Here is a 26784-nt window from a genome sequence, read left to right on the forward strand (position 1 = left end):
TTCTGTGAAATTTCAGAAAGCTGCAAGTTCCTCACTGTTATTTTGCAGACAAGGAAATATTTCCAATTCAGTGTGTCTTATCCCTGGATCACATTTGCTGTACTCTGCTCCTCAGTAGAAAGTAATAAAACAATCTTGTCTCACTGATTCAGTATTTAAGCAAGCCTCTAGGAAAAAAAGCTGAGATAAGCCTTATAACTTACACAGAAGCTGTGGGTCTGGGAGAATGGGTATTGTTTCCAAGTTGAGGGATGTCCCTTGGAAAATGACCTCCAAGTTTTGAAACAGTTCATTTTAATGTCCCATTGATATCAGCTGTCAGGATAAGGCAGGGAGAGACGCTCATGAGTCCCAAACTAATTTGTAAGTCAAAGATGTTCTGTATCTTAAAATCTGTAAAAATAGATTATACATGCTGCTGCACTGTGGCTGCCAATTAACGTGTCTGGTAAATTAAAATAAGAACCCATGAGGTATTAGGGAAATTTGAGTTGGATTATGATGGCTTTGAGATTCAAATGTTCCTTTTTTTTTTTACTTTTTTTTTTATTTGAACAATACAGAAAGAGCTTGAATTCCAGTTAGTACTGAAGAGCAGGGCAGATTCTGCTGAGACCTGGTGATGGATACAGCCTGTCTTAGATAAATTTCAGATTTTCTGCAGCAGGATATGCATGGGGATTTGGGGCAGCCAAAATTATTAGGTACATACTGTCTTTGTTGCAGAGACAGTAGACCTGTAGTGTAATCCATTTCAAATGTTTATACAAGGTGCATAAGCAAGTGCAAGTGTTGTATTTTCATTTAAGGTTCTTTTAAAAGGAAGGTAAAAACTTGCATTTTCCAGCTGGATGTTCAGAGATGAAAAGGATGCGTATGTGAAAGTACATTTGCATTGTGTTTGATGTAAAAGTGTTCTGGAAAAAACTTACCATTTGAAAAATAAAACACAGTTGACTTGCATAGCTCCTGCCGTCCTTTTTATAATTGGAATAAGCACTGTGGATATGCTGGGATTATTTTGTTATTACAAAATCCACATAAATAAAAATTCAAGTATCACTTTATTGGTAAAAAGCTAGTAGTCTTTAGAGTTTACAGAATAATCATTGCAGCAGAGTAGGCATAGAAAACCTGTGTGAATAACAAAGGTAGTATAAGAATATTTTTTTGTTTTTAGAGACCCAAATGTCAAACAGAATCAGTTTTCTCAGTTAGGTTGAGTGTGTATGTTGCTGATAAAGAACAGTAGGAGACAAGGGAGAAGACATTAGAGAGTGAGCTATTCTCCAAATGCATAATTCAGGATGAAAATGCTTATAAATATCTTCTCCCTTTACTCCATTACATGCATTATAACGAATTGAGTGTCAATTTTTACTGTTTAGCATGTGGGCTTCTGTTTAGTGGGATCATTACTATTGAAGAATTGCTATGCTTGGAAGTATGAAGTGTGAGAGAACTACAGCTATTATGGGAAAGGAGAAATAAAGTGAAGACCAGGATTCTACCTGGCACTTTGGCATGTGTTTGAATGTGGGCGTGGGTCTAGCCTTTATACAGCAAAATGCTCAAGCAAGTGTGAGGTAAGAAAGTGCAAAAGGGTTTAGTACAGTTGTGTTAACTTGGCTTATTTGGGATAACACTTTTCAAATGGAGAAAAAAAACATATATGGTGGAGCTTATATTTTTAGGGGTATTTTTTAGATAAGGAGCTTAGCAAGAGCTTTGCCTTAAAATAGCAGCAAACTTTTTTGGAGCACTGAAATTTGTCTGGCAGAACAGGCTGGATGATTCTGCCCTGTTGTGGCAGTTGTTATGTTTTAAGTAGATATATGCTGTCAAAAATACACTCATTTTTAATGTATCCTTTCCAAGCTCTGCCAGTGCAATCTCAAAAGTAAGGTAAATTCTCCTCTGGCTGCTGCTTTCCTTTTTCCATTTGTTCTAAACACTGGAACATTTAATTGAATTTGTATGTTTATTTCTTCTCTAAGAGATAGGTCATTCATTAATCTGTAACTGCAAACAAGCCCCAGAGAAGTGTGGTGTGTTTTTATTTTTATTTTAAAGTTTATTTTTTGCAAGGGCGGGGCAGTAGAAGATTTTATTTTCTGTTTACTGAATCATTAAAATCTGTGTGTAGGCTGGTGTGGGCTGTATTTTGGAAGAACTATCAGAAATTTGTCGCTGGATTCGGTAGAGCTGTTGGACTGTTTATTATTATTTCCTCTCTCTATGCAGACACAAAGCATAAGAAATGGTTCACAGGGTTCATAAATAATTGATATAGGGATTAGGGCTTGTATAATTTACAAGTCTGTCTTCCCAGTTGAATCAACTTGGTGGCATGGCAGAAGTGTTACCAGCTTGCTGCGCAGGAGTGCCAAGATTGGGCAGGAGCCAAGCTCGCTCCAGCTGTTTTCTTTCCTGGTGAGGCAGGACTGGAGGAAGGAGCAGTGTTCTTAGGAAAACCAGCTGTGCTCCAAGTGAGTTGGCTGGCATCCCTTTGCCTGTTGCTGGGTGATTAATAGGGGTGAGAGCAGGAAGCCAGAGCTTCATCAAAAGCTGAGTGTGTTTTCTGGGTGAATGGAAGTAGATCAGGTTCTGCTGGTAGTCTCAGAGTAGCTATGTGTGACTTGGCCTCTGTGGGTTTGAAACACAAGTGGTGCAATGAAGGATTTAAAAAAAAAAATCCCTTCTCATTTATTTTTTTTCCGGTCAAAGCTCTGTGTTTTTAGGTTTTGGGGTTGTTTGGTTGTGTGTTTTTTGGTGTGGGTTGGGGCGGGGGGTGTTCTTTAGAAGGTAATGGAAGGCATTCGCAACTTTAAACTACTTATAATTGACTATGTAATACACCATTTTAAAACATAATAGGTGTAAGAAATGTAAATATTTTAGGTTGAATTGCAGTGCAACAATATATCCAAATTTATTTGTAAATTGTCTGCTGCTCTGTCCGGAAAGCTTTTCTTCCTCTCCTTACAGTTGAGCAAGTTGTTTTATGCAGTATTTGGAAACATCCATTTCTATTAATACTGTACTGATATTTGCTTTCAGTGACATTCATTGCCTTATTATAGCCTATATATTCATAGCCCTATTATTACATTATGTACTTAATCTTTGTGGTTTCTGAATGCGCTGACTTTGAGCAAGATAAATTGTGCAATTTGTGTAATAATATGGATTATTATACAGTATCTGTGAAGACTACAAAGGTATTTATAGTGGAAGTGTTTTGGTCAGCTGCATTAGAGCTGTATACGGAGCTCATGAGTTCTGTGAGTGAATTAGTTAATTAGTTGGGTGATGAGGATGGTATCCCGTGGTGTCAATTACCAGTCTGACAGCACAAGGAATGAATATTCACATAGTGAATTTTAGAGCCAAACCTATATTGAATAGGTAATAAAATTTAGTGAGACATAATATCAGCCAACAATTGTATTCTGACAGAGCAGAGTATTTGCAAACAAATCATGAACAAACCCACCAAACTTCAGTCACTGAATAAATGTTTTTTGTGTATATATATACACATTTAGAGGGGTGTGTGTGTATATGTGTATACATATATATGTATTTGAGTTATGAATATATTACCTGTGACTGGACTTAGCTAGGTATATAAAATCTCTACCCTGTAGAAAGGACCTTTTATCATTCCTATTTCTGATAAAAGTTTATTTTCAATAGAAAGCTGCTGTTTTCAAGGTTACATTTTTATGACTAAGATTGCTAAACTTTTCAAATGGACAAAATTCCAGGCTCTGTTTCTTTCCAGTTGCATGTTTTCGCACACACAGCTTGCTTGTGTAGTAGTGGTACCCTGTCTTTATAGAAAGGGGATGAACAGGAAACTCTGGCAAGGGCCAGCTGATTTCTTTTCCACACTTAACCTGGAAAGGACCGTTTCTCCTTAGGTAATACATTACATCTACAATGGTGTGCTTGTTTTTTCCACAGAATTAAATTCAGAGATATGCAGCGCAGTGATGCGTCAAAAAAATTTACTTTTTACAAAAGCATGAGAAGTATGCTTTTACATGTTTTATAGTTAAAAGGTGGTTTATGGAGAATATGTGTGTGGATCCTGGAGCAAAAAAAATAAATAAAAAATTAGATTTACTGTTGATTTTAGCTCCTTTTTCATCCTTCAGTTCCAAGGAAATAAAAAGGGCTTGCTCACTTCTTTTCAGGTTAAAGGACTAATTTAACTCAAGAAGGTGATGCTGCAGATGCAATAGGTTGCCATTGGCTTCAAGCCAGGAAATAGCATTTGTAAAGAGAAGGTGCACATTTTTCTTTCTTACATGGCATTAGGTAGTGAGTCAACAAAGCTACAGAAGTCAGTGTTGTCTGTCTCCCCCCTCAGCATCCAAACACTATCCTGTTCTCACAGGGAGATGGCAGGGAGATGGATGGCAATTAACCAAGTATTGGCAGATGTTGGCATGAGGCTTAACATCAGTCCCCTACCCTTTTTTTGCAGGTCTTCTTGAGTACTGAATTACAGGGTCAACATGACCATCCCTTCACCTTGACATAAAGGCTCCAAACATCCAAACATACACTTGGAGAAGTTCTGTCTTCTTTCTTTCCTCTCCCCTTTTTGTGAGATACCCAGATTATCCATTGCAATGGTGTCTTTTAAATGAGGTCAGTTGTGTGGTGGGACATAAATCTACCACTAATTCATTAATAATGGTTGCCAAGAAAGCTCATGCTTGAACTAGTGCTTAGAAACTGAGAAGCAAAACGCCTTATGAAAACTGCTTTTACACAGCTTTCCTAGTAATTTGGCTACTTAGACCATGGGACTCACCTCAAGAAACCTGTTCTGCTGGGGGCTGATGGGGTACATCAGTCAGAAGGGGAAGAGCATCTTTGGTTATAGGCTTGCCAAGCTGGTGAAAGAGGGCTTAAAACTAAAGGTGCTGGGGGAGAGGAACCTCAATCCATCCCACTCCTACCAGTTTGATGCCAGTGCCAGCAAGAGATGCCCAGACCCTGGAGAAGGGATCACAGGTCAGCAGGAGAGCACCTGAAGAGCAGCCCAAAAGAATTCCAGCCCCTCCAGACAGCAGGTCAGCTTCATCAGGGGCCCAGCTTAAATGCGCATAGGCAAATGCATTTAGCACGGCAAATAAACAAGAGAAGTCAGAGAGACGTGCACACACCTACAGGGCTGTGATCTTATGGGCATCACGGAGACATGGTGGGATGGCTCCTTTGACTGGAGTGTTAGAATGGAAGGATACAGTCTCTTTAGGAAGGACAGGCAGGGGAGACAAGTAAGGGGTGTTGCCCTCTGTGTCACTGACCAGCTGGACTGCATGGAGCTCCACCTGGGGATGATTAAGGAGCCAACTGAGAGCTATGGGTCAGGATTAAAGGGAGGGTAGGGACAGGTGACATTACAGTGGGGGTCTGCTACAGGCCACCTGGCTGGGAAGACCCGAGTAGATGAGGCCCTCTATAGGCAGGTAGGAGCAGTGTCATGTTCACAATCTCTGGTCCTCATGAGGGACTTGAACCACTCTGATACCTGCTGGGGGGACAACACAGCAGGGCATAAGCAATCCAAGAGGCTCCTGGAATAGGTTGATGATACCTTCCTTCTCCAAGTGATAGAGGAGCAGATCAGGAGAGGTACTAAGCTGGACCTTGTTCTGACCAACAAAGAGGGGCTGGTGGATAATGTGAAGCTCAAGGGCAACCTTGGCTGCAGTGACCGTGAAATGGTGGAGTTCAAGATCCTCAGGGCAGCAAAGAGGGTGCAGAACAAGCTCACTACCCTGGACTTCAGGAGAGAAGGCTTTGGCCTCTTAAGGCATCTGCTTGGTAGAGTACCATGGAATAAAGCCCTGGGGGGAAGGGGGGCCCAAGAAAGATGGCTAATATTCAAGGATCACCTCTTCAAAGCTCAGGAGTGACATGCCCCAACAAAGAAGTCGTCAGGCAAAACTACCAGGAGGCCTGCATGGATGAACAAGGAGCTCCTGGACAAATTCAAACGCAAAAAGGAAGCCTAGAGAGGGCAGAAGCAAGGACAGGTACCCTGAGAGGATTACAGAGAATTTTTCCAAGCAGCTGGGGATCAGGTTAAGAAAGCTAAAGCCCTGATAGAATTAAATCTGGCCAGGGACATCAAGGGCAACAAGGAAAGCTTCTATAGGTACATCAGTGATAAAGGGAAGACTAGCGAAAATGTGAGCCCTCTCTAGAAGGGAATGGGAGACCTGGTTGCTCAGGATATAGAGAAGGTTGAGGTACTAAATGACTTTTTTGCTTCAGTCTTTACTAGCAAGCATTCCAGCCACGCTGCCAAAGTCACAGAAGGCAGCAGCAGTGCTGGGATAATGAAGAACCACCTGCTGTAGAAGATCAGGTTCAACACCATCTAAGGCAGGGGTCCTCAGACTTTTTAAACAGGGGGCCGGCGCACAGATTAAGTGGCAGGACTGTGGCTGCTTGCTCCCCCCCCCCCCCCCCAAACCCCTGGCGGGGGGTGGGAGGTGTTCTGTAAATACCGGGGGGCGATGGGGGGCCGTATCTGGCCCATGGGCTGTAGTTTGAGGACCCCTGATCTAAGGAACCTGAAGGTGCACAAGTCCATGTGACCTGATGAGGTGCATCTGCAGGTCCTGAGGGAACTGGTAGATGTCCATAGTATTTGAGAAACTGTGGCAGTCCAGTGAAGTTCCCACTGACTCCAAAAGGGGAAACATAAATCCCATTTTTTAAAAGGGGAAAAAAGGAAGGTCTGGCAAACTACAGGCCAATCACTTCTGTGTCCAGCAAGATCATGAAGCAGATCCACCTGGAAACTATGCTAAGTACGTGGAAAATGAGGTGATTGGTGACAGCCCCCATGGCTTTGCTAAGGGCAACTTCTGCCTGACAAACATGGCAGCAGCCTTCTACTATGGCATTGACAGTGTTTGTGGCTAAGGGAAGAACAACTGACATCATCTACCCAGTGCAAAGCATTTGATGCTGTTCCATGCAACATCCTTTTATCTATATTGGAGAGACAGAGATTTGATGGATAAACAGTTGGTGGATAAGGAATTGGTTGGATAGTGGCACTCAAAGAGTTGCAGTCAGTGGCTCAATGTCCAGGTGGGGACCTGTGATGCATGGTGATCCTCTGGGGTTAGTACTGCGACTATTACTGCTTAACATTTTTGTCAGAGGCATGGACGCTGGGATTAAGTGCATCCTTGGTGACTTTCCTGACAGCACCAAGCTGTGTGGTGCAGTCAACATGCTGGAGGAAAGGGATGCCATCCAGAGGGACCTTGACAGGCTTGAGAGGGGGGCCCTTGCAAACCTCATGAAGTTCAACAAGGCCAAGTGCAGGGTCCTGCACACAGGTTGGAGCAATCCCAAGGCCAAGGCTGCACAGAGAATGGATTGAAAGCAGCCCTGAGGAGAATCACCTGGGAGTGTTAGTGGATGAGAAGCTCAACATGACCTGGCAGTGTGTATTTGCAGCCCAGAAGGCCAAGTGTATCCTGGGCTGCATCAAAAGAAACCTGGCCAGCAGGTCAAGGGAGGTGACTCCCCCCTTCTACTCAGCTCGCAAGAGACCCCACCTGTAGCACTGCGTTCAGCTCTGGGGCACCCGACAGAAGAAGGACATGGAGCTGTTGGAGTGAGCCCAGAGGAGGGCCACAAAGGTGATCAGGGGGCTGGAGCACCTCCCCTGTGAAGGCAGGCTGAGAGGGTTGGGGTTGTTCAGCCTGGAGAAGGGAAGGCTCTGGGGAGCCCTTATGGCAGCCTTCCAGTAGCTCAAGGGGGCCTACAAGAAAGCTGGAGAGGGACTTTGCCCAAGGGCTTGTAGTGATGGGACAAGGAGAAACGGCTTTCAGCTGAAAGGGGGTAGGTTTAGATTAGCTGTTAGGAAGAAATTCTTCACAGTGAGGGTGGTGAGGCACTGAACAGGTTGCCCAGAGAAGCTGTGGATGCCCTATCCCTAGAAGTGTTCCAAGCTTCAAAGCCATGTTGGATGGGGCTCTGAGCAACCTGTTCTAGTGTAAGGTGTCCCTGCTTACGTCAGGGTCGCTGGAACTCGATGATCTTTAAGGTCCCTTCCAACCCAAAACATTCTATGATTTTTATCTCAAATGAGTTGTTATGAGCAAAGCACTATAAAAAGAAGATAGTGCTGCTGATTTTCCTTGTTATCTTCCCAGAGAACTAAAAACTCTTGGGTCTGGATGATAATTTCAAAAAATCTTTGTAGGTAATACAGACAGTTATTAGAATTATTTGTAATAATAAGTATTCAGACAATCATCCAAATGTTTTCAGATGTTTTCAGCTACAAGTAAAAAAAATCTTGGTGGGTCTCTGGAGGGAAAAAAACAACACACAAAATTACCGTACTGTTAGTGAAAATTTAACTTTTAACCTAAAGAAGGTAGCTTTGGGGAGGAATGGGTGGATGGCATTGGGAATAAGTGATTTAATTTTGGGCTGAAGACTCCTGTTGAATTGTCTCTGTCATAGATTAGATGTGTGTACATGGTTAGTTCGCTCCTTTTTTTTTTTTTTTCTTCTTATCTAAACCAGGTACCATAGAAATAATTATCATTTCTGAAAACTCAAACACAATAGTTATGTATAAGTACTGAATAGGAAAGCTTGAAACAGCAGCTTTTAAAATCACCTCTGATTCAATGATGATTGTTCTGGATCAGACAAAATAATAATTCATTAACCATTTTTTTTTAGTGATCCCAGACTTGCTGGAGTTGTTTCACCTCAACAGCTGGAAGTGGAAACAATTGCATGACTGAGACAAGCTCACAGGGAGACATGGAAGCTGGGGAGAGGGTTACCTGTCCTGTCCCCAGTATTTCCCACAATAGAGCATAGCTTGTCTCCAGTTGCCTGTGTCAGGCATGCTCCTGTCCTGCTATGCTCTAAGGAACATGAGAAAGGTCAGTGTGTGGAAGGAAAGGAGGCAAAATTGTGAATGAGATGTATTAATGACCTTATAGCTGTAGTAAATTCTGCACAGACAGTGCAGAGCTACAAAACTACATAAACAAATTCATCTCTTATGGTAAAAGGACATCAGTAGGTTGCTGGGGGACTCAAACTGACGGGATGCAAGGGGTGGTTGAAAGACAAGTATCACTTGGATATCTGCTCTGAAAGATCTAAAGGGACAAATCAAGGTGAAAACGGAGTCAGTGATTTTAATTTTTTTACCTCAAGACGATGCAAAGTTCCTGCACTAAACTGTTTTTCCTTGGTATGGAGAGCAGCACTGGGCACCAAAGCACAGGGTCACAGAGTGGAAGGAAAGGTCTGGATATCACGCATGGATGACCTCTGTAGCAAGGAAGAAATGGAAAAGAGCAAGTAGGGGGGAGGCTGTGGTGTGTGGTTCTGGTTTGACGGGCAAAATCCCTTGTGCTGGGCTGAGTAATTCCTGCACAGGACTATCAGCTTTTGGTAAAGTAGTCATTTTTAACTGGGAATTGGAAAGCGTACCTTTTATAGAGTTCTTTCTTGGTTGCTCAAAGATTTCAACACAACAGTACAGATTTGGTTCTGGTTTCAGGAGAAGCAACAGTTTGCGACAGTTTTTTGGTCTTGGTTTACACTGGGCTTAATTCTGTGCATAGCAAGGATGGCTGTCTTTGTAGCGTGATTGAGTCTTACAATAAAAACAGGTCACTGAAATCTCCGGTTTCCCCATCCCTTTTCTACCCAGCTGAGCTCAAAGAAGTAGAGGTAATTCACAAGCGGTCCCTCCCTGACACCTACCAACAATACCCAGGCTGTGAATTGATCAGCTGGAAGACTGAGCTACCTTCATAATGTGCGGTGGGCAGAACATTATGGGGAAAGCAACATCGTTACTTCCAGTATAGTGCCAGTGCACAAAAGACTTCACTTTTCAGAGCTGTCAGCCTGTCATTTTCATGAACTCCACTACATGCAGTGAATTATTTCTTTTCTGCCCCCAGACAAAGACTATGCAGTCAATTCCTATGTTTTCTGACTAACATTCTTTTATCTGTTCTTGTCTGAAAATTAAATCTATGATTTTCACTTTTGAAACTTGCATTCCATAGAATTTGGAAGAGAGCATAGTTCCTCAGACTGTGTTCATTTCTCAGCAGTGATGTGACATTTAAACTTGTTTTAAAAATAAAAGAAAGGAAGAAAAGAGTGTCAGACTCAGTGCAATCACTTTCTTGTTCCATCTATGCACCTTTCCTTTCTATTTGTAGGCACTCATCTTCTCTGGGCTGTTGAGCCTGCAGGTGGAGAGTGCTGTGCTGCTGTAGGATGATGTAATGGCTCCTGGGTTAGAAAGCTGTCTCCTGAAGCTGTGCTGGCACTTACCATCCCAGGTGTTTTAACATGAAACTGCAAAAGCTTATCTTAAATATGGGCAGTTTGCTGATACCTTGGGGCACTTGACATGATAATCCCTGTCAGGCAGCACAGGGAAAATACTGGGTAGCCTATGTGCTTCTGAATGTGTCAGTCTTGCTGCCGCTATTTAGCATTTATGATTTCTTCGAAGTTTTCTTACTGTATGGTGGGCTCATTTTCAGTACTAATATAGAAACTCCTGTACAGAACGTGAATTTCTTCAGTGCAGCTCCTTCTAGCCTGTTGTCTTGCACTCCAGTTTTGGAGGTACACTCAATTCATTATCCTTTATCACTTTTTAGGCAAAAAGTACTTGTGCTGGTAGAACTTTTTTTTTTTTTAACTGGGACTTTATTTTCATCCGCTCAGATGCGACAGAGCTGTTTATACTAACAGAGAGAAAGCATGCAATAAGCTAACACTGAAATAATTGCTAATTGCATCCCAGTGGCTCTACCAAGAGATGGCCACAAACCGTATGTTTTGTTAGGTCTGCAGTATTTTCTAGCCAAGAAAATTACTCACTTGTTTAAAAAGAAAAAAAAAAGTTTACATTTGTGAGATGTGGCTTGTACTGCACTAGCAGTGCAAATGCTGTAGGTCAAAGATTTTAAAATTGAGACAAAGAAAGAAGAAAACCTGTATATTTATGATAGCACACATTATTTTAACTTTTACAAGGCACTGTAAAAGTTAAATACATGTGTGTATTTGGCAATAATACCACTGGCGGAGTTCTGTTACTAACTAGATAAAAACAGAGAAGATAGATGGTCTTTTGATGGAGGCACAAAATGAAGAATTTATCTACTTTTAACTGACCCCAGGGGCCAGTACCTGTAGGACAGACATTTGTTATGTGCTTTATAATACACAGGTTATCCATCTTTCTTTAAAGGTGGAAAATGCAAATGTGGCCAAGTTTAATTTACATAGCATTCAACTAAACTTAAAAAATCAAGTAACAGATTATGGTGAGGTGGAAACCAGCATGAAATTGAAACAAAGCTTTTCAGGACAACTTTCTATCGATATACGGACACTTAAATTTCTGAATAGGGACCCACTGAGTGTTTCAAAATCGTATAGACAGTTGAGGTATTCAAATCTGACTGAAATCTGTAGAAATGAGGTTCCTGTACTGCTGCTTGCTTTTGAAAGTCCTCCTGGGTTCTGCGTATTTGACTCACTGTTTTGGAAATCTAGTTCTCAACTGCATTTGTGTTGCCTGTTTCCTAGAATAGAGATGGAATGAGGGTCCTCCAGGAATGACGGGGGATGCTCCCATGGGCAGAGGAATGGTGGGTCTGAGAGACTTCCTAAGAAAGCATCTGTGTCTTGAACCACAGCTTGGCAGATCTGCTGGCTGTAGTAGGGCCCTAGGAATTAAAAAAAAAAAAAAAAAAAAAAAAAGGCAAACTGCTGAGGGGAGGGGTGACGGTTAGCTATGTAGAGATTAGGGAACTCAAAAACCTTTGAAATTCCAGACCACACAGCCAGCAAATGAGATTCTTGATTTTGCTTATCATTTAAGGTGTAATGTCTATGTTTTATGCAGTGGGTAGTCATAATTTTAAATGCAGTGATGAGCCTGTGAGGAGTTGGTCTAGTTTTGAAGAGGCTTGCTTCTTTCAGAGAAGATTAAAATCACTTCATATCCTGTTTTCATTTTGCTCTTCCATGGAATGCTTTGTCTAAGAAGCTTTCTTCTTTTTTTGCAGTCCTCATTCCATCCCAGATCGCCTGCGGATCAGAGTGAACAGGATTAATTTACAAGAGTATGAGGGGCTACACTACGACAAGGAAAAACTCCGAGAAGCTTGTAAGTTGGAAGGAGCCATGCTGTAGCTGCTTTTGGTAGAACATTCTGTACAAATCTTGCATTAACAAACAAACAAACAAACAAACAAAAAACACCACCACCACACCAGAACAACAAATAACCACCCAATTACAGGGCCAGGCATAGATTTTGAATGAGTCTTACAGAGTGTATGTTCATCTATCTGTGTATATGCACATACATATTCTTTCTATACAAACACTCTTTCTGCAAAGATCATATGTACAGAATTCACCTGTTTTCTTAACAATGCTTTCTGCAAGTTGATTTTATTTACTGTAAAATAAGTGGGGTTTACACCTGTTGGTGTTTTTCTTTTATTCATGTATTTCCATTGGTTCTGCTCGGTTTCTACTAGTGTATGAAACTATTCCAGACTTTATGATTAACATCAAATTTGAAACTGAGTGGGGGACCATGATAAGTTTCGTATTGAGAGTGTGCTCTGACCTTGTGCATGGTTCTTGCACAGGTGTGTTTATCTTGGGGAAAAAAATCTGACTTCCACAGTCCCTTATTCTTTAACAGTCTTCAGTTTTCCACATAAGAGAATAATCACTGTTTTGTTTCCTCTTGTAATAGTTTAATTGCCACATTCAGGGGTAAGTCAAAAGCAGATAGTGGTTGCTTTGGCAACATTGATGATAATCCACACTTAAAAATGGAGTTCCTTTCCTTGGTGACACACGGAGTCATTAATCAATGAGGGACACGGCTGCTTGTGATAGCAGTTTAATAGTCTTGTTCGTGCATCTGGCTCATTATTCATATTAAATTACAAGCATGACTGTTTGTTGTGCAACAAAGCTTCAGCGCCCTCTCTAATACAGAGCGCTCTGGTAATTACAGGATGACAATCCTTTTAATTGGTTTGCTTATCTTACTGTTGGAAGATAGTTAAACTGTTTCACTCTCACTCCTCTAGTCCCACCCCTCCTTATTCTCCCAGTTCACCAGCTTGCCTTCCAGCAAAAGAACTGAAATGGCTTAAATTTTAATATAGGTCCTGACAGCCTTTTTCTGAAGTTTCTGTTAGTGGATTTTGGTCATAGTGAAAGTGATCAAAGCCTTCATCACTGGACGAGAAGACTTTTAACAAGATGAGGATTATGGCTCACTGGAAAAAAAACTTGCTTCAAGTTTAAATTGAATTTGATCTTGAGTAGACTTCAGGCCATACTGAACCCACATTTATCTAAATCTGTTAGAAACAGTCTGGTTCATTTTATGGTTCTTCCTATGGTTTCCCATCTGTGGAGAACTATCCTTGTCTATCCTCACCATGGACGTAGATTTTGTGTGTATTTAGTATATATTATGCAGCCCTTAAGAGCCATTTATGTGTTCTGACACAAAATATATTTCTTACATTGTTGTCACTGCAGTTGCAAACACGTATTTGTTATTTGCGACCTGTAAAATACCATAATGATAATGTTATAAAAGATGCTGGAAAACGATCTAGCACCTCTGAGATTTGGTTTTAGATTTCACACACATTTGGTCACTTGCTGGATACGTGCTTAAGATGTTTTAATTCAAAAAGTAGATGTTTATCCATCAAGAGTTAAAATGATTGCTTTTGGGCATTGGCAGGGCATTTGCAGTAAGACCATTTTGTCTGTCTTCCAAGTTAGTGCATGGCTAGGTTGGTAATATAACACAGATGGACTGGAGTATTTTCCTCAAACATTTTTCATGAAGTTGTTTTTCCTATCTGTCCTCCTTTAGCTGTGTCAGTAATGCTTGTGCATTACTGTTTTTACATAAAAATATGAGAAAGCATATAATATCCTCATGAACCTAAAATAAATCAGGAAAGATACCTCACTTTACTCTTTGCAGTTATTAGGAATGTCTTGCGTAAGGACATATAACTTACAGCATACACAGCCTACTTCTCTAGACATACAACAGAACTATCTGCTATGAGAATTGTCCAGCCTTTAGTTTTCAGGACTCTGATTCTGATTTCAGGACTTCTGGATGATTCTGATTACATGAAGAAAATTATGTACAGGAAGAGAAGTGCTCTTTAAACAGTCTGAAACCAAACTGTATTAAATATTCTACCCAGCAACTTGATTTCCGTGAAGTAAGAAATGGAAAATCCCTCTGGTTCACTGATGGCAGAGTTTTCTTGTGACTTACTGCAAGGTGCTTGCCTCTCTTCTGGAAATGGAGTCATAGCCAGTAATTAAGCTCTACTAGAGGACTACATAATTTAAGTTTTTATAAGGAAGGGAGTTGGAAAATCACATAAATCTTCCTTTTAAGAGGAGCAGATAGCCTTTTAAATTGCATTTCTGACATAGCTAGTTGGATACATTTCAAATGGTTTTCCATGGATTGGTGCCTGCCTGGCTCTATCATATGCTAAATGCTTATATGAAATAAGCATGCTATCTGTGTCCTCATCAGCAAATGATTTCACGGAGCATTGCTACTGAAAGTTACTAGACTAAAGGGGGAGGAGGGAAGTGCTGAGGGAGAAGCAACTTCTTTCTTTACCAAACAAAGTAATTATGGTGGGGAGTGGAAATAAATACATTTCTGTGGCAAGTGAATAACAGAAACTGTCAGTCTGAATTTAAAATTTAAATGCAGATAATGTTTGTGCACTAGCAAAATACAAGAGCACTTGTATTGGGCCTTGTTTCTACAAGAGCTGTTACTGTATGTGGTGTTTGCTTCCTTCAGCACAACTGTAGCTCTTGGGTACGTGAATGTCTCACTAGATGCTTGCAAGAGGCTCAGTTTACATATCTGTCCAGGCTTTGGCAGATTATGTATATATTAACTCCAGAATAGTATTCTTAATCTGTTCCCTGCCCACAAGGATTAAAAGCACTTTTAACTTCCTCAATAGCTGGAAAGTGAAACCAAAATCTCACAGCAATCTGAACAGGAAAAGGAACCCAGTTAAGAACAAGTTATCCTTGAAGGAAAAATAGCAAAGAAGCTATTATGGTTTTTGCCTGTTGCACGTCTCTGTAACAGAGTTTTGAAAGCTCTGACATCAGTGTAATAATCTGGATTGTTTTAACTGACAGTAAATACATTTCACTGCCCTTGTTTGCTTGAAATACTGATTTGATTCTATCAACTATTTCACCTAAAAGTGCACTTCCCGATACATAACAGCTTGTCATACAAAATGTTCCATGAAGATTAATCTTCACTCTGCTGGAGGTAGACACCTCATTTTGAAAGCCTCCTGAGCAATTAAAGAATGTCATATTGTCCTGTGAAGGGCATGACTGTTCTTTAGCCCATTCTCCTTCTGTTGCTTTCTACTTTTCTTGTCACTGCTGCTGGCATTTAACCAAGATGCTGTTTCTGAATTGTCCGTTTCTTCCCTCTGCATGCTCCTTCTGTTCTCCTTCATTCTTTCTTCTGTCAGTGTCTCGGTATTGTCTGTGGGATGATTGATGATGGTACAGAGGACACTTATTGATCCTTCAGTGGGGAGGGGTGAAGGCTTCCATGCGCTCCTTTAAGAACAGGATATATGTTGGCATTTTAGTTATGATGTAATGTTCTTTGCTGCAAATGTGGTTGTCTTCTCTAACACATCCCTATACACACCCCAAGAACTTGTCAGCCTAGTCACCAGCTTCACCACCTTCTGCCCAACATGATAGCTGTACATTACATGACCATAACCAATACTATCATATTCAAAAAGTCAGTTGGACTGATGTTTCTAGATGGACAGAACTTAATTCTGTCTCTCTTGCCTGCATATCTTCTGTACCCTCTGAATTCCCGTTATTGCAGGGCAGTGTGATCTAAAGCAGCATTGTGGGGAAACAACTGAGTTATTTCTAAAATAGCAAAATCTTTCTGTTTGACACCCTGTTTTCCCCTTTCCAGTGTTACTAAGAAATTTCTGACAATGGAGGTATACACAGAAACCAATGATGTTAACAAATATAAAATAAAATACCCAACCATAAACTAGTTAGTGACCAAGTGATCTTCAACCCTTCTTAGTCTTTCCTGACAGCACTGCGATAGATTTGTACCATGGAGATGGAGTGGTGAATAGCTCACCTTCAGCTGTAACAGTCCATATTGTGTTTTTTAATAGAATAAATCAGCTCTTATTGCCCTTAACTTGTCGTTTTCTATGCACTACCCATGGAGAACAATCTTGGTTTGCTTGATACCACTAAGATTAAGGAGAAATCATACCTGACTCGCAGTGGTGGCAGTATCAGAAATAACTCTGAGCTCTCTAATGGCTCCAGGTCTCTCACACTGTCTTTTACATAGAGGCAGCTGTTCCTTCTGTCCTCTTGAATACTGTAGCTTCCTCATACCAGTGATGCACTTACCACAGTTTGAGAACCCTTGATCTGTGGAATGTATTCTGACTCTTTAAAGCTCAGGGATATGGTAGGTGGGGTTAATTTGGAGACTATTCTTATGTATAGCTACATAAGAAAAGGTCAATACTGATGACTTGGTATTTACATCCTGAATATCCATAATGTAAAGGGTAGAGGACAGCAGAGTACCTCCTTCTAGGTGGTATGATGAGGGAAACCTGAATTTTAGCAGATGGAATCAGTACAAGGGAGATTGGCTGCTGAAGAAAATGTATTCATGCTGGGAAGTGACTTTGATCTGGACAGATTTAGGTGAGCTGAGTTGGGTACCTACAAGACTTCTCTTCCATCCTGTAAAGGAAACACTAATGACCATTTATTTGTCAGGAGGTCTTTTAGGGGACGTGGTGGCTTATCTGTAGATGCTCTGTAAAAGGCAGCATTATGTACAGACTGTCTATTAAATTTCACTCTGCTTAAAAGTCACTGCTTTGCTTTGTTTTCTCAGTATGTGTTGTGTAGATGTTAGCTAATACATGCATATCTGTCACAGTGATTTAGGAAGATCTGAAAATGGGATGGCTGAATGGGTTGCTTAAAGTCACCCAGCAAGACAAAATCAGGAAGGTTGGAAGTCAGTAGTGAGTTAAATATTGGGAACTCCATTGCCAGTGAACTCCCAGATTTTCATGCTGGTGTATACAGATACAAACCACTGATAAATGTTTGTAACTTCAACAGAAATGACAAAAACAAACAGGAAGTTTCCAAAGGCATTGCTTATGTCAAAGGGAATATCTCTTTTTGCCTTCTGATGGATGAGACCTTGCCGGCTTTGTCCAGACAGCACAGTGAATTACACTTCTCGCTTTGACTGACACCAATACCCACATGTGCAAAGATTAGAAAGACACAGGAGTCCAACAGAACAAACAGGATGCGGTTGGATAATTAAAGGCTATAGTACAATGCATACAGACAGATGCTTAAACAGGCAGTTTTAATCTTGGCTTTTTCTAACTTCGAGTTCTTGATTTTGTAGTCATAGTAATATTTATTTAACAGGGTATGTCATTGCCTGGGTTTGGGGAAAGGAGTAAATCCAAACCATTGAAACTTCATATCACTGAGCTATAGAATCAGAGAATGGTTTGGGTGGGAAGTTAAAGATCGTCTACTTCCAACTCCTCTGCCATGGGCAGGGACATCTTCCAATAAATTATGTTGCGTAAAGCCCCTAACCTTGAACTCATCCAGAGATGGGACATCCACAGCTTCTCTGGGCAACCTGTTTCAGTGTCTCACCACCCTCATTGTGAAGAATTTTTTCCTTATCTAAATCTACCCTCACTTGACACCATGTGGGGCATATCTACATTCAACACAGCTCTCTACCTTTTGAGCTAGTGGGGGCAACTGTCACCTGTAAGTTTGTCATCTCCTTTAAACTAGAAGAGATGAACAGTATTCCAAATTGAAATAAACACGTTTACCCTAGAGGACTGGGAAGACACAAGACTATTAAGTTCCATTCCAGACTTTCCAGAAAATCATGCTATAGTTTGTTTTTCTGGTATAGACTTTTCTGTCCATATTCTACTTTTGTCATTTCCTTTTTTCTTTTTTTTTCCCTTCCTTTTCTGATTTGATTTCCTCTTACCTTTTCAGTCCTGTTTGACCCCTTCAGCTATCTCATCCCACACACATCCTTCATGCCTGTCTTAGTCTGTTTCTGCAGATCTCTCAGCTGAGATTCCTGTTCTTTTTCTTAAGCAGAAGTCCTTATTCATTGTTCAGCCAGACCTCTTCTTTCAGCTCTTAGTCCCGATACCCATTCTCTGCCAGTTTCAGTTCTGAGCTCTTTGTAGTTTTCTTTCTATAACCTGTTCCTTTTTGTGTGGTGTTTGGGACAACTTCTTTCTTCATTTACTTGGACCACTTCTTCCTTTTTGTGGCAGGGTATTGGAGAAGCCACTGAGAGCCTGGAGGGGATGACTGCCTTCTCAGATGTGATCTGGTTTAGTCTGTGTTTTATCTCCTGACATGTGAGGATTTTCAAAGTAGACCACTAGTGTTAAGAAAACTAGCAACTAAGGAGGCTTAGGTTTTGTCAGTATAATAAACAAAAGGGATCTGAAGAAGCACATGGCTTAGATTTGTGTGGTAAGAAAATCCTTTTGTACAAACTCAGTTGTATTAAAACCATACTGGGAAAGCCAAACCTCTTAATATAAATGTCTGAATATTTTAGAATTCTGTCCCAAGAATTTACTTGGTCCTTTATGTTTTTAATACCAGTGGAAACCCCTCAGGAAAATGACATTCTTATAAATCTTTAGTAGTGAGGATCCTTTATTTGCTACATTAAACATTTACAGCCCGATATCTAATCTTCCAGGTCCCCTGAGGTATGTCAGACTCAGAATGAGTTTTCCTGGCATTCACATCTACCTTAATGAGCTGTCTTAAGGCTGTTTTGTTTGGGATTTGAGTGGGTTAATCATGGTGTTTAGATCACAGATTGAATCCTTTCATAACAATAAATGGGGAAGTTAATTGAATTTTATTTTTTCTTCATGGTGCCACGTGCAGTATATTCTGGCTTCTATTTGTGTCCTCAATACTATTAAAGAATTCACTAGCTTTAGGTATTCAGCATAATGGGCAGTTAATAGGTAGAAGATTTAGTCATCGTTTATAAATTCCACAGCTAATTTCCTGGGGACTTTGGAAATCACTACTAATCTGGCAGTTAATTAGAGCATCATGCTAGCTATACTGCTGCATCTACCAAACCCTCCTCCCACTGATGCTTGATTTTGGTTAGTGTTGCTGGGAACAAAAAGCTTTCTGCAGTACTGGTTCAGAATATGAAGCAGCTGTCTGCCTGTCTCATCTCTGGGGGTTCTTGCACTGCTGCTCATCTCCACAATGTTAGAGGTTGTATCTGCAGCTCACTGGACAAAGTCCTTTGTACTCCCTGAATGATGAAAAGAAACTGGGGGCTGGATGCAAGCGGCCAGAAGAGCAGGCGCCTTGGGAGAAAAATGTCTGGCACTTGAATGCTGTGGCTTGGCTCATGATCTGAGACTATCCCTTCGTTTTTGGCATATTCCCATGTGTGGATATACCCATATATTCACAGGAGTGGGCAGTGTGTGGGTGAATGGGAAAATTGCTCTGCAGTGCCTGTGCTTTTAATATAAGCCTTTGTCTTTCCATCTCTTGTCTGGCCTATCTAGTAACCACTGTCCCCCACAGCACTTTTCTGTCCACATCCCCATCCACACGGAGCTGTTCAGAACAGGTAGAAGCCCTTTATTCCTGGATGAAAATGTCCACAATGATAGTGAATGCCATGTGTGTTAACTTCATGCCTTTAATTAATCTGTCATAACAACTCATTTTGCCCCTACTGCACAGCATTGCCCTATATTTGGAATGAGCAACAACCCCATAGTTTTAACCCCATTCTTAATCATTATGGATTTCCTTTGTTTTCAAACAGCATCTATTGTTGAAGCACTTTGAATATCTTGGCTGTGTGGTGCATTGTGCGTTTTTACTGCAGTTTATGATAAAAATGAGGGCTGGAAATATTTTCTTTTCTGAAAGCCAAATGGGTCTTGCAAAAAAACCTAAACAAAACCAACAAAAAAACCCACAAAAAATCCCAAACAAAAAAAACCCTTTAGCAGGCAACACTTTGGCATATACTGTAGTGTTATCCAGTAATGACTTCAAAGGTTTTTCAAAGGAGTGTGAACCATGTGGAATGGAGCCATTTTGAGACTCCCCTCTTGCACCTTATCCCTTAGCTAGCCTTTGACCCTAAAAGCCATAGGTCATGCTAATTCAGGATTTCCAGGGAGGAAAAGCTTCACATTTCTTTTTAAGGATGAAGTCACCCAACCCAGAACTCCAGAATTGTCAAGAATAGGTGGGACATAATTTAATTAAATCTATGAATCATAATTGACTTCTTCCCTTTTTACATGAGGCCCATCAATGTCACTGCTAAGTTATATATTATGTGTTACTGTTTTCATTTCGGACATTTGGGTGGATTTTTTTAGAATTCCAAATGCTCTGTAGGTCCTTCTCCTTTGGTCTGTCAGGAATGGTGATAGTTAAAATTTCAGTTCTGTTAGCTGTGCTGTTTCAGCAGGTCAAAGCTTTGGTCCCCGTTGAGTGCATATACACCTCTATGAAGAAAGGGATTTGACGGAAGAGGCAAAATCTGTGGTGACAGTTTCTGAGCCAGCAGTGTAGCTCCCTAGTGCTCTGTAGCTATTGGAGGTGTGGCTGTGTCTGCTGCAATTCGCTTTTTAGTGCTATAAATGAATTTAACAAACACTTCTTTTGGTAAGGACTGCAGAGGGATCTGCTGAATTGAAACTAGATAGCCATTAAGTACTCTCTACAAAGAGCTTAAGGGTCTCCTGTCAGAGCAGGTTAAGCTATAATAAACGCTAAGCAAAGAGAATCAGTCTGTAACCCAGAGCATCGGCGCGTGTAAAGCGAACCGTGTGACTGACCCTCCTTTTGGCCACTTGTCTCTCAGTCTCTGTTCTGTAATGAAAAATCCTGGGAGGCCGCAGTGAGTGCTGTTGCCTTTTGGCCTTTCTGAAAATGCAGAGGCGGTTTGGCATCACTCTTGGGTGTCAGTGTTGCTTGGGGAGGTGTGCGAGCTCTTCCCTTCTTCCCTAGTCTTCTTGCTTATCCCTTCTTTATGTTCTTGTTTCTCCTTCCAGCTTTTTTCCCCTGTTTCTGCTTTACCCGGGTTCATAGCTCTTCTGCTGTTCAGATTGCTTTCCGAGTGTGATGCTGGCAGCATTGCTGATGTGTCCCCAGCGCCCTGTGCGGGCCTCTGAGGCCTGTTAACGACTGTGACTGCCATCGGTGCTCCCCTGCTCTCCTCTCTGAAACCACTGAGCTTCTCTCTGGGCTTTGAGCCTTGCTGGGCCACAAAAACATGAGCCATGTTCACCATTATCTTTTAGCGCTGTCTTGTTCTCTTATCAGAATGGAGAGCTTCTCAGTGGATAAATATCTCTCCCTTTTAATCAACTTCTTCTGAATGGCAGGAGGGGCTGCAGCACAGTTGTTTTTCCTATTTATCTCGGAAATGTCAGTAACTTTATATTGCTGCTTGTTATCCAGTTACCAAAATTGTTTATGAGTTGATATTCTGCTCTCTTTCTGGAATATTCCATCTGAGGACTTAAATATCTTTCCTGCTGCTCCTCTACTTTTTTGAGCCATTGTTTGAGTAAAGACCCTCCAGGGTGAAAAAAGAACTTCATTCAGTGATTCAGTTTTAGAAAAGCAGGTACTCAAGTGTTTTCACTTGTTTTCTTATTATTTAATGAGATCTTAGTAGGTAGCTCTCTGGGTACCTTCCTGTAGACTCACGTATAATTTTTTTTTCTTTTTTTGTTCTTTTTGTGGGTTTGTTTTGGATATTTTTTTGGCTATAGTAGCAGATCGGCTGTGGAAACCGAAACCCCCTGTTATTAAAAACACTGCCCTCATCTGAGGGCATTTTTTGCTGTATTTTTAAAATTATCTTTTTCTCTTTTTTTTTCCCCTGTGAGAAAATATGGAGAGGTTGTGTCAGTTTTGTGCGTAGATGGAATAATGTCTGGTTTGATTTGAAAGCAGCGTTACCTCTAACATTATGCAGGACTTTTTTCTCTGAAAACAGGCTGTGACTTTCATTACTTTAAATCATTTTTGTACACTTTCAGGAGTTCTGAAAATGAAATATCACTCTCATTTCAATGTATGAGAGTATGCCCCTAAACACTTGCCCTGGGGTATGTTCCTTTCTTTGTAGTTAATAATTGATGTTAACATCAGACAATGAAGTACGCAATGTGACTGAATCTTTTTAGCTTTGATAATTATAAATGGATGAAACAAATGATAAATAATATGTTCCTGTTTTTAAATAGCTGTTAAGATTTAGAGAATAGAAAGCTTTTGTGAGGACATTTAAAATAAAGTCCAAAGTATATTGCAAGTCTTCTATAAGTTCAAGAGACTTCAGTTAAAGACGCTTTTCTTTATTTTTCAGCCATTCCCTTAGGAATTATAGTTGTACGAGGAGACTGTGACTTGGAGACCTGTCGTATGTACATTGACCGTCTACAAGAGGTGAGTTTTTTGTGAATTTAGGTATCACGTATTAATCTATATTATGCTGCTTTCAGTTCTGAGTGCAGAGGTCTAATAGTTGCAACAACCCTAAGTTAAGAGCACTGCAATTTGCCTACCACTGACAAGAAACTTTAGAGTAATGATATGATAATAAAAGCAGGAGTGACGCTGAAAAATATTTTCTAAACAGGAAATGGAAAGTCATATGGATCCCTTTTAAGTGATAACAGAGTTGATATGTATGGGTGTATTTACTTTCCCTTGAATTGGATTGGAATACCAGGACTTTCCATATACCTCGCTGGAATTGCATAAATTATTGATGAGAAAGTGTGTTATGTAAGGATAAACATTGTGGTTTTCAAGTGGGTCTAATTATGCAAATGTTATTCTCTAATGGACCAATCTGAGACACCAATAAACAGTACAAATATCAACTAGAAATTTCGAAATACACAGAAATATATGCTCATGCAACTAATAATAATGTTGCTCTTATTGTCTTGAACACCTTGCCTCATGAGAGTTCACTCTACAATAAAGTCTGGGAAATGGAGACTCCAAATGCCCCATTACCTGAATAATTTTCATTGCATAAGTCTTTGATGATAAAACTAATGGATCTTCATTCATATACTGTCTCTGACTTTATTTAATCTTTTACTTATGTCTTTCAACAACATTTACAAGTGTGAGGACATTAACGTAGGTTTCTAAATAGGTAGTCCAATTTACATAGGAGCTGTGAACCCTCTGATCAATTTTGGGAGCCACTGACTTCCCTGTGGTTTTGGAACTGCACTTGCAGCCTGAATGGGCCTTAGTATCTCACCACAGACTTCCACTTCTTTTGCTTTTCAGTCAGGATCCCCTTCATCAAATGCAGTTCTGAACATTCAGACTTAAGGTGTGGCTATTATCAGACATAAAGCCATGTTGTAAGGTGATGCATATTTAAAGTATCCGGTGATAGAAAATTACAATAAAATAATTGTGATGGTGTTCTTAGCAGTTTACAAATGCAATCTCATACTGAGCTCAGGCAACTTAATGGCTTGTATTGGGAGGCAAGTAGTTGTACAGCCCTGGAGGAAGCACAGCTAGAAGTTCTGGTTGAGTTTACCTATAGTGGTTGTAGAGGAACTGTGTTTCTCCAGCCTTTTGCAGGGTTTGTACTACTTTTTTGTGTGTTTGATGTGGCTCAGACCCGTTTGCTGGGAATGGAGGCGCCAAGGTTTTCTGCACTCTGCCAACCTGCATGCCAGCTGGCGAGCTGTGGTTTGTAGACCAGGCTTTGTGGTAGGCTATGTCATGAGCTATAAAACTATTTGACAAAACGTCTATTAAAATAAATTAGATTCCTGAACCCTGCTAAATACCAGGGTATTTAGCAGGACATGATCTCCCTGCCATGAGGCTGTCTTAAACCAGGCAGAACTGCCAGTGATTTTCTTTAGTGCATTAATTACTCAGAAATAGTTGGGGAAAAAATAATTATAGATTTGTCATCTTTTCTTTCATTTTGTTGCTGATACTCTAAATTTAGATAGTTTTCATGCAACAAATAAGTCTGTGATATATAAAGATTCATTAACATAATTTCTATATTTTTAAAAATTTTCTGTTGACAAAATGCACGCAAATTTAAACTTTAAGTGACCTTTCCATGACTATTCAGTGGTGTTTGTTTCATATGCTTAAAACCAGCGAGAAATACCTGTAAAATTGTTTGTGTTTGCGTAACCACTTCAGACAGTAGAACTGCAAGCAACTCTTGTTGGTGTAATTTTATTTTCATCATCACTGTGTCTTTCATCCTCCTGCTAGGACCTACAGTCAGTAACTTCTACTACACAGAGAGTTCATTACCAGGTAAGATAAGCTTTCCTTTTAATATCAGAACAAAAAGAGGCTTAACAATGTGGACTGCACTCTTTGAATCTGAATCCAGGGTTTTTTTTTGTTAGATACCTGTATGTTAGGTGAATTTCTGATTATCATTTACCCTCAAATGTCAGAGGTTCATTCTGCTTTCTCTCAGACAATCCTTTTCCTTGCAAACCTTATGGAATCATCTTTAAAATCAGCGCAGCACAATGATGTGAGCGGTATTGTAATAGCAGTGCCTTGCATATTGAAGTGAATGAGAGAATATATCCTATAGGAAAAATGACAAAAGTAAAATTGTTTCTCTGTCTGAGAAACTGAGCAATAACACGTTATATTGCATAGCTGTACTAATAGTCTTTCACCACCAGTCATCTACTTTTAGTTTAACATAATCTTCAGAGTAGGGTTTTTTTAATCCATCTTGGGTAAAGATGTGTCTTTTACATGGGACAAATGTATTCTAGTTCTAAGTGGCTAGTTTTTAAAATTGGTGTCTGTGCATTTTACAACTTTATTCTACAATTTATGTAATGCCAGAACTTGCCTTTACAGTTGGAAGTACTGTTCAAGAATCCATATTTCTCTCAGTAAGATATTGCACTGCACAGTGCCTAGATTGGGAGCAAACTAACGCAGACTAACTCTACTGACTCTTGAGCTGATCTGGCGTTATTAGCACAGAGACTTGACACAAAAACTTGGTCAGCTGACCCAGCACAAGTTTGCACAGTGTTGGTAGCCTTTTCCTAGATTTAACAATGTGAGTCTTGGGATCAGCAGGAGTGAGTTCACTGAGAAAGTGATTGGAGATCCAGCTAACAGGAACCATTTGCGGCAAAACTGCAGATAATTTAAATGATTACCTAGGTGATACAGAATTCCAGTTTGGCAAGAACGCCTGTAAATGCGCTGATTGCAGGAAGACATTATGAGAAAGTGCAATTTGGCATGTGTTCTTGGAGTTGCCTTCTCATACCGGTTCATGGTTTGTTTCTGCATTTCCCTGTCCAATATTAACCTCATATTTTTGAAATTTGTATCAATCATTGCCCTGAAACTGAGTTTTAGAGCAGTGTTAGTGTCTAATGAATTGGCTAATAAACCAGCATGTATTATTCTGTTCCACTCATTATAAATTAACCTAAGTGGCTGCTGACTGCTCCATGCATAGGAAACTGCCTGAGGTAAAATGAAGAATTAAATCTGTGTGTATGGGGAGGGCCAAAAGAAGGTATAAAATGTCAGAAATCAGCCCCATACTTGGCTCTTAACCTCTGCAGTTATAGCAGTATATAAATTAACTGCCAAAATGTCTTCTCTAGTGCACATCACTGTGAAATCCCTAACATGCAATCTATTTTTTATGATGCTACATCTTGAATGCACCCCCCCTGTGTTGTGTATTCAGTGCTTGTTTATCCTGGATTCTTCAAACATTGGTTTATTCTCAGTGGGGCATTTCTACAAACTGTCTTGTTAGGTTAAAATGAGGTTTGTTCCATTTTTGCTGGTATCCCTTACATATTACAGAGAGGGGAAAGAACAGGGGATAAAGGGCATGAATAAGGTGCTCGAGTTGATGGAACTGTCTTTTTACCTTGCTAATAAGGTGTCATGGGTACTTTTAAGTCTCATAAATGCAGTTCTGTTGCACGATTCCTCTGCAGCTCAAAAAGTGGGGAGTCAGCAAGAAACATCAGCAAGCCCAGGTGCAAATGGGAAAATTGTTGCTAGAGTGGTTTTTCATTCTGTTTTGTTTCTCTAATAAGTTTATTGCTCATAAAGCATCTTTCTCATGGGCCCGAGACTTCCCAAGCAAGTTCTACAGTTGAACTTTAATGAAGTCTTGGAAGGAGCATACCACAATACAAAATTTGTGACTTGAATTTACATTTACCAGCATTACCCCTATGTTTGTTTTCCCAGCATTATGTACTCTGCTAGGACTATGATTTTTTACTCATTTTTCCTCTTTGTATCATCTACCTTTTTAGTATGCACTGTTATCTTTGGATGCTTTCTTCCTTTCTCCCTTTGTGTCCCAGTCCTTACCTGTCATCAAATAGCGGGTTAAATATTAAGATACATAAAGCTTTTTGCATGTGGATGTATAGATATTAGCAAACCTAATGGATTTCAGAAAATCCT

The 26784-nt window shown here is 40.3% G+C and overlaps 1 protein-coding gene across 6 annotated transcripts in view; it reads left to right on the forward strand.

Moving 5' to 3' along the window:
• DGKI (diacylglycerol kinase iota) overlaps nucleotides 1-26784 on the forward strand; it is a 228521-nt gene that overhangs the window by 138851 nt on the left and 62886 nt on the right. For all 6 annotated transcript variants that reach the window (XM_056341498.1, XM_056341499.1, XM_056341500.1 and 3 more), the window contains 3 exons: nucleotides 12129-12229; nucleotides 22664-22743; nucleotides 24574-24618. In XM_056341498.1, the coding sequence (XP_056197473.1) occupies nucleotides 12129-12229; nucleotides 22664-22743; nucleotides 24574-24618 (226 nt within the window). The remainder of the gene's footprint in view (nucleotides 1-12128; nucleotides 12230-22663; nucleotides 22744-24573; nucleotides 24619-26784) is intronic.

This window comes from Falco biarmicus, chromosome 5, assembly GCF_023638135.1.
Source record: "Falco biarmicus isolate bFalBia1 chromosome 5, bFalBia1.pri, whole genome shotgun sequence".
In the NCBI taxonomy this organism is placed as follows: Eukaryota; Metazoa; Chordata; class Aves; order Falconiformes; family Falconidae; genus Falco; species Falco biarmicus.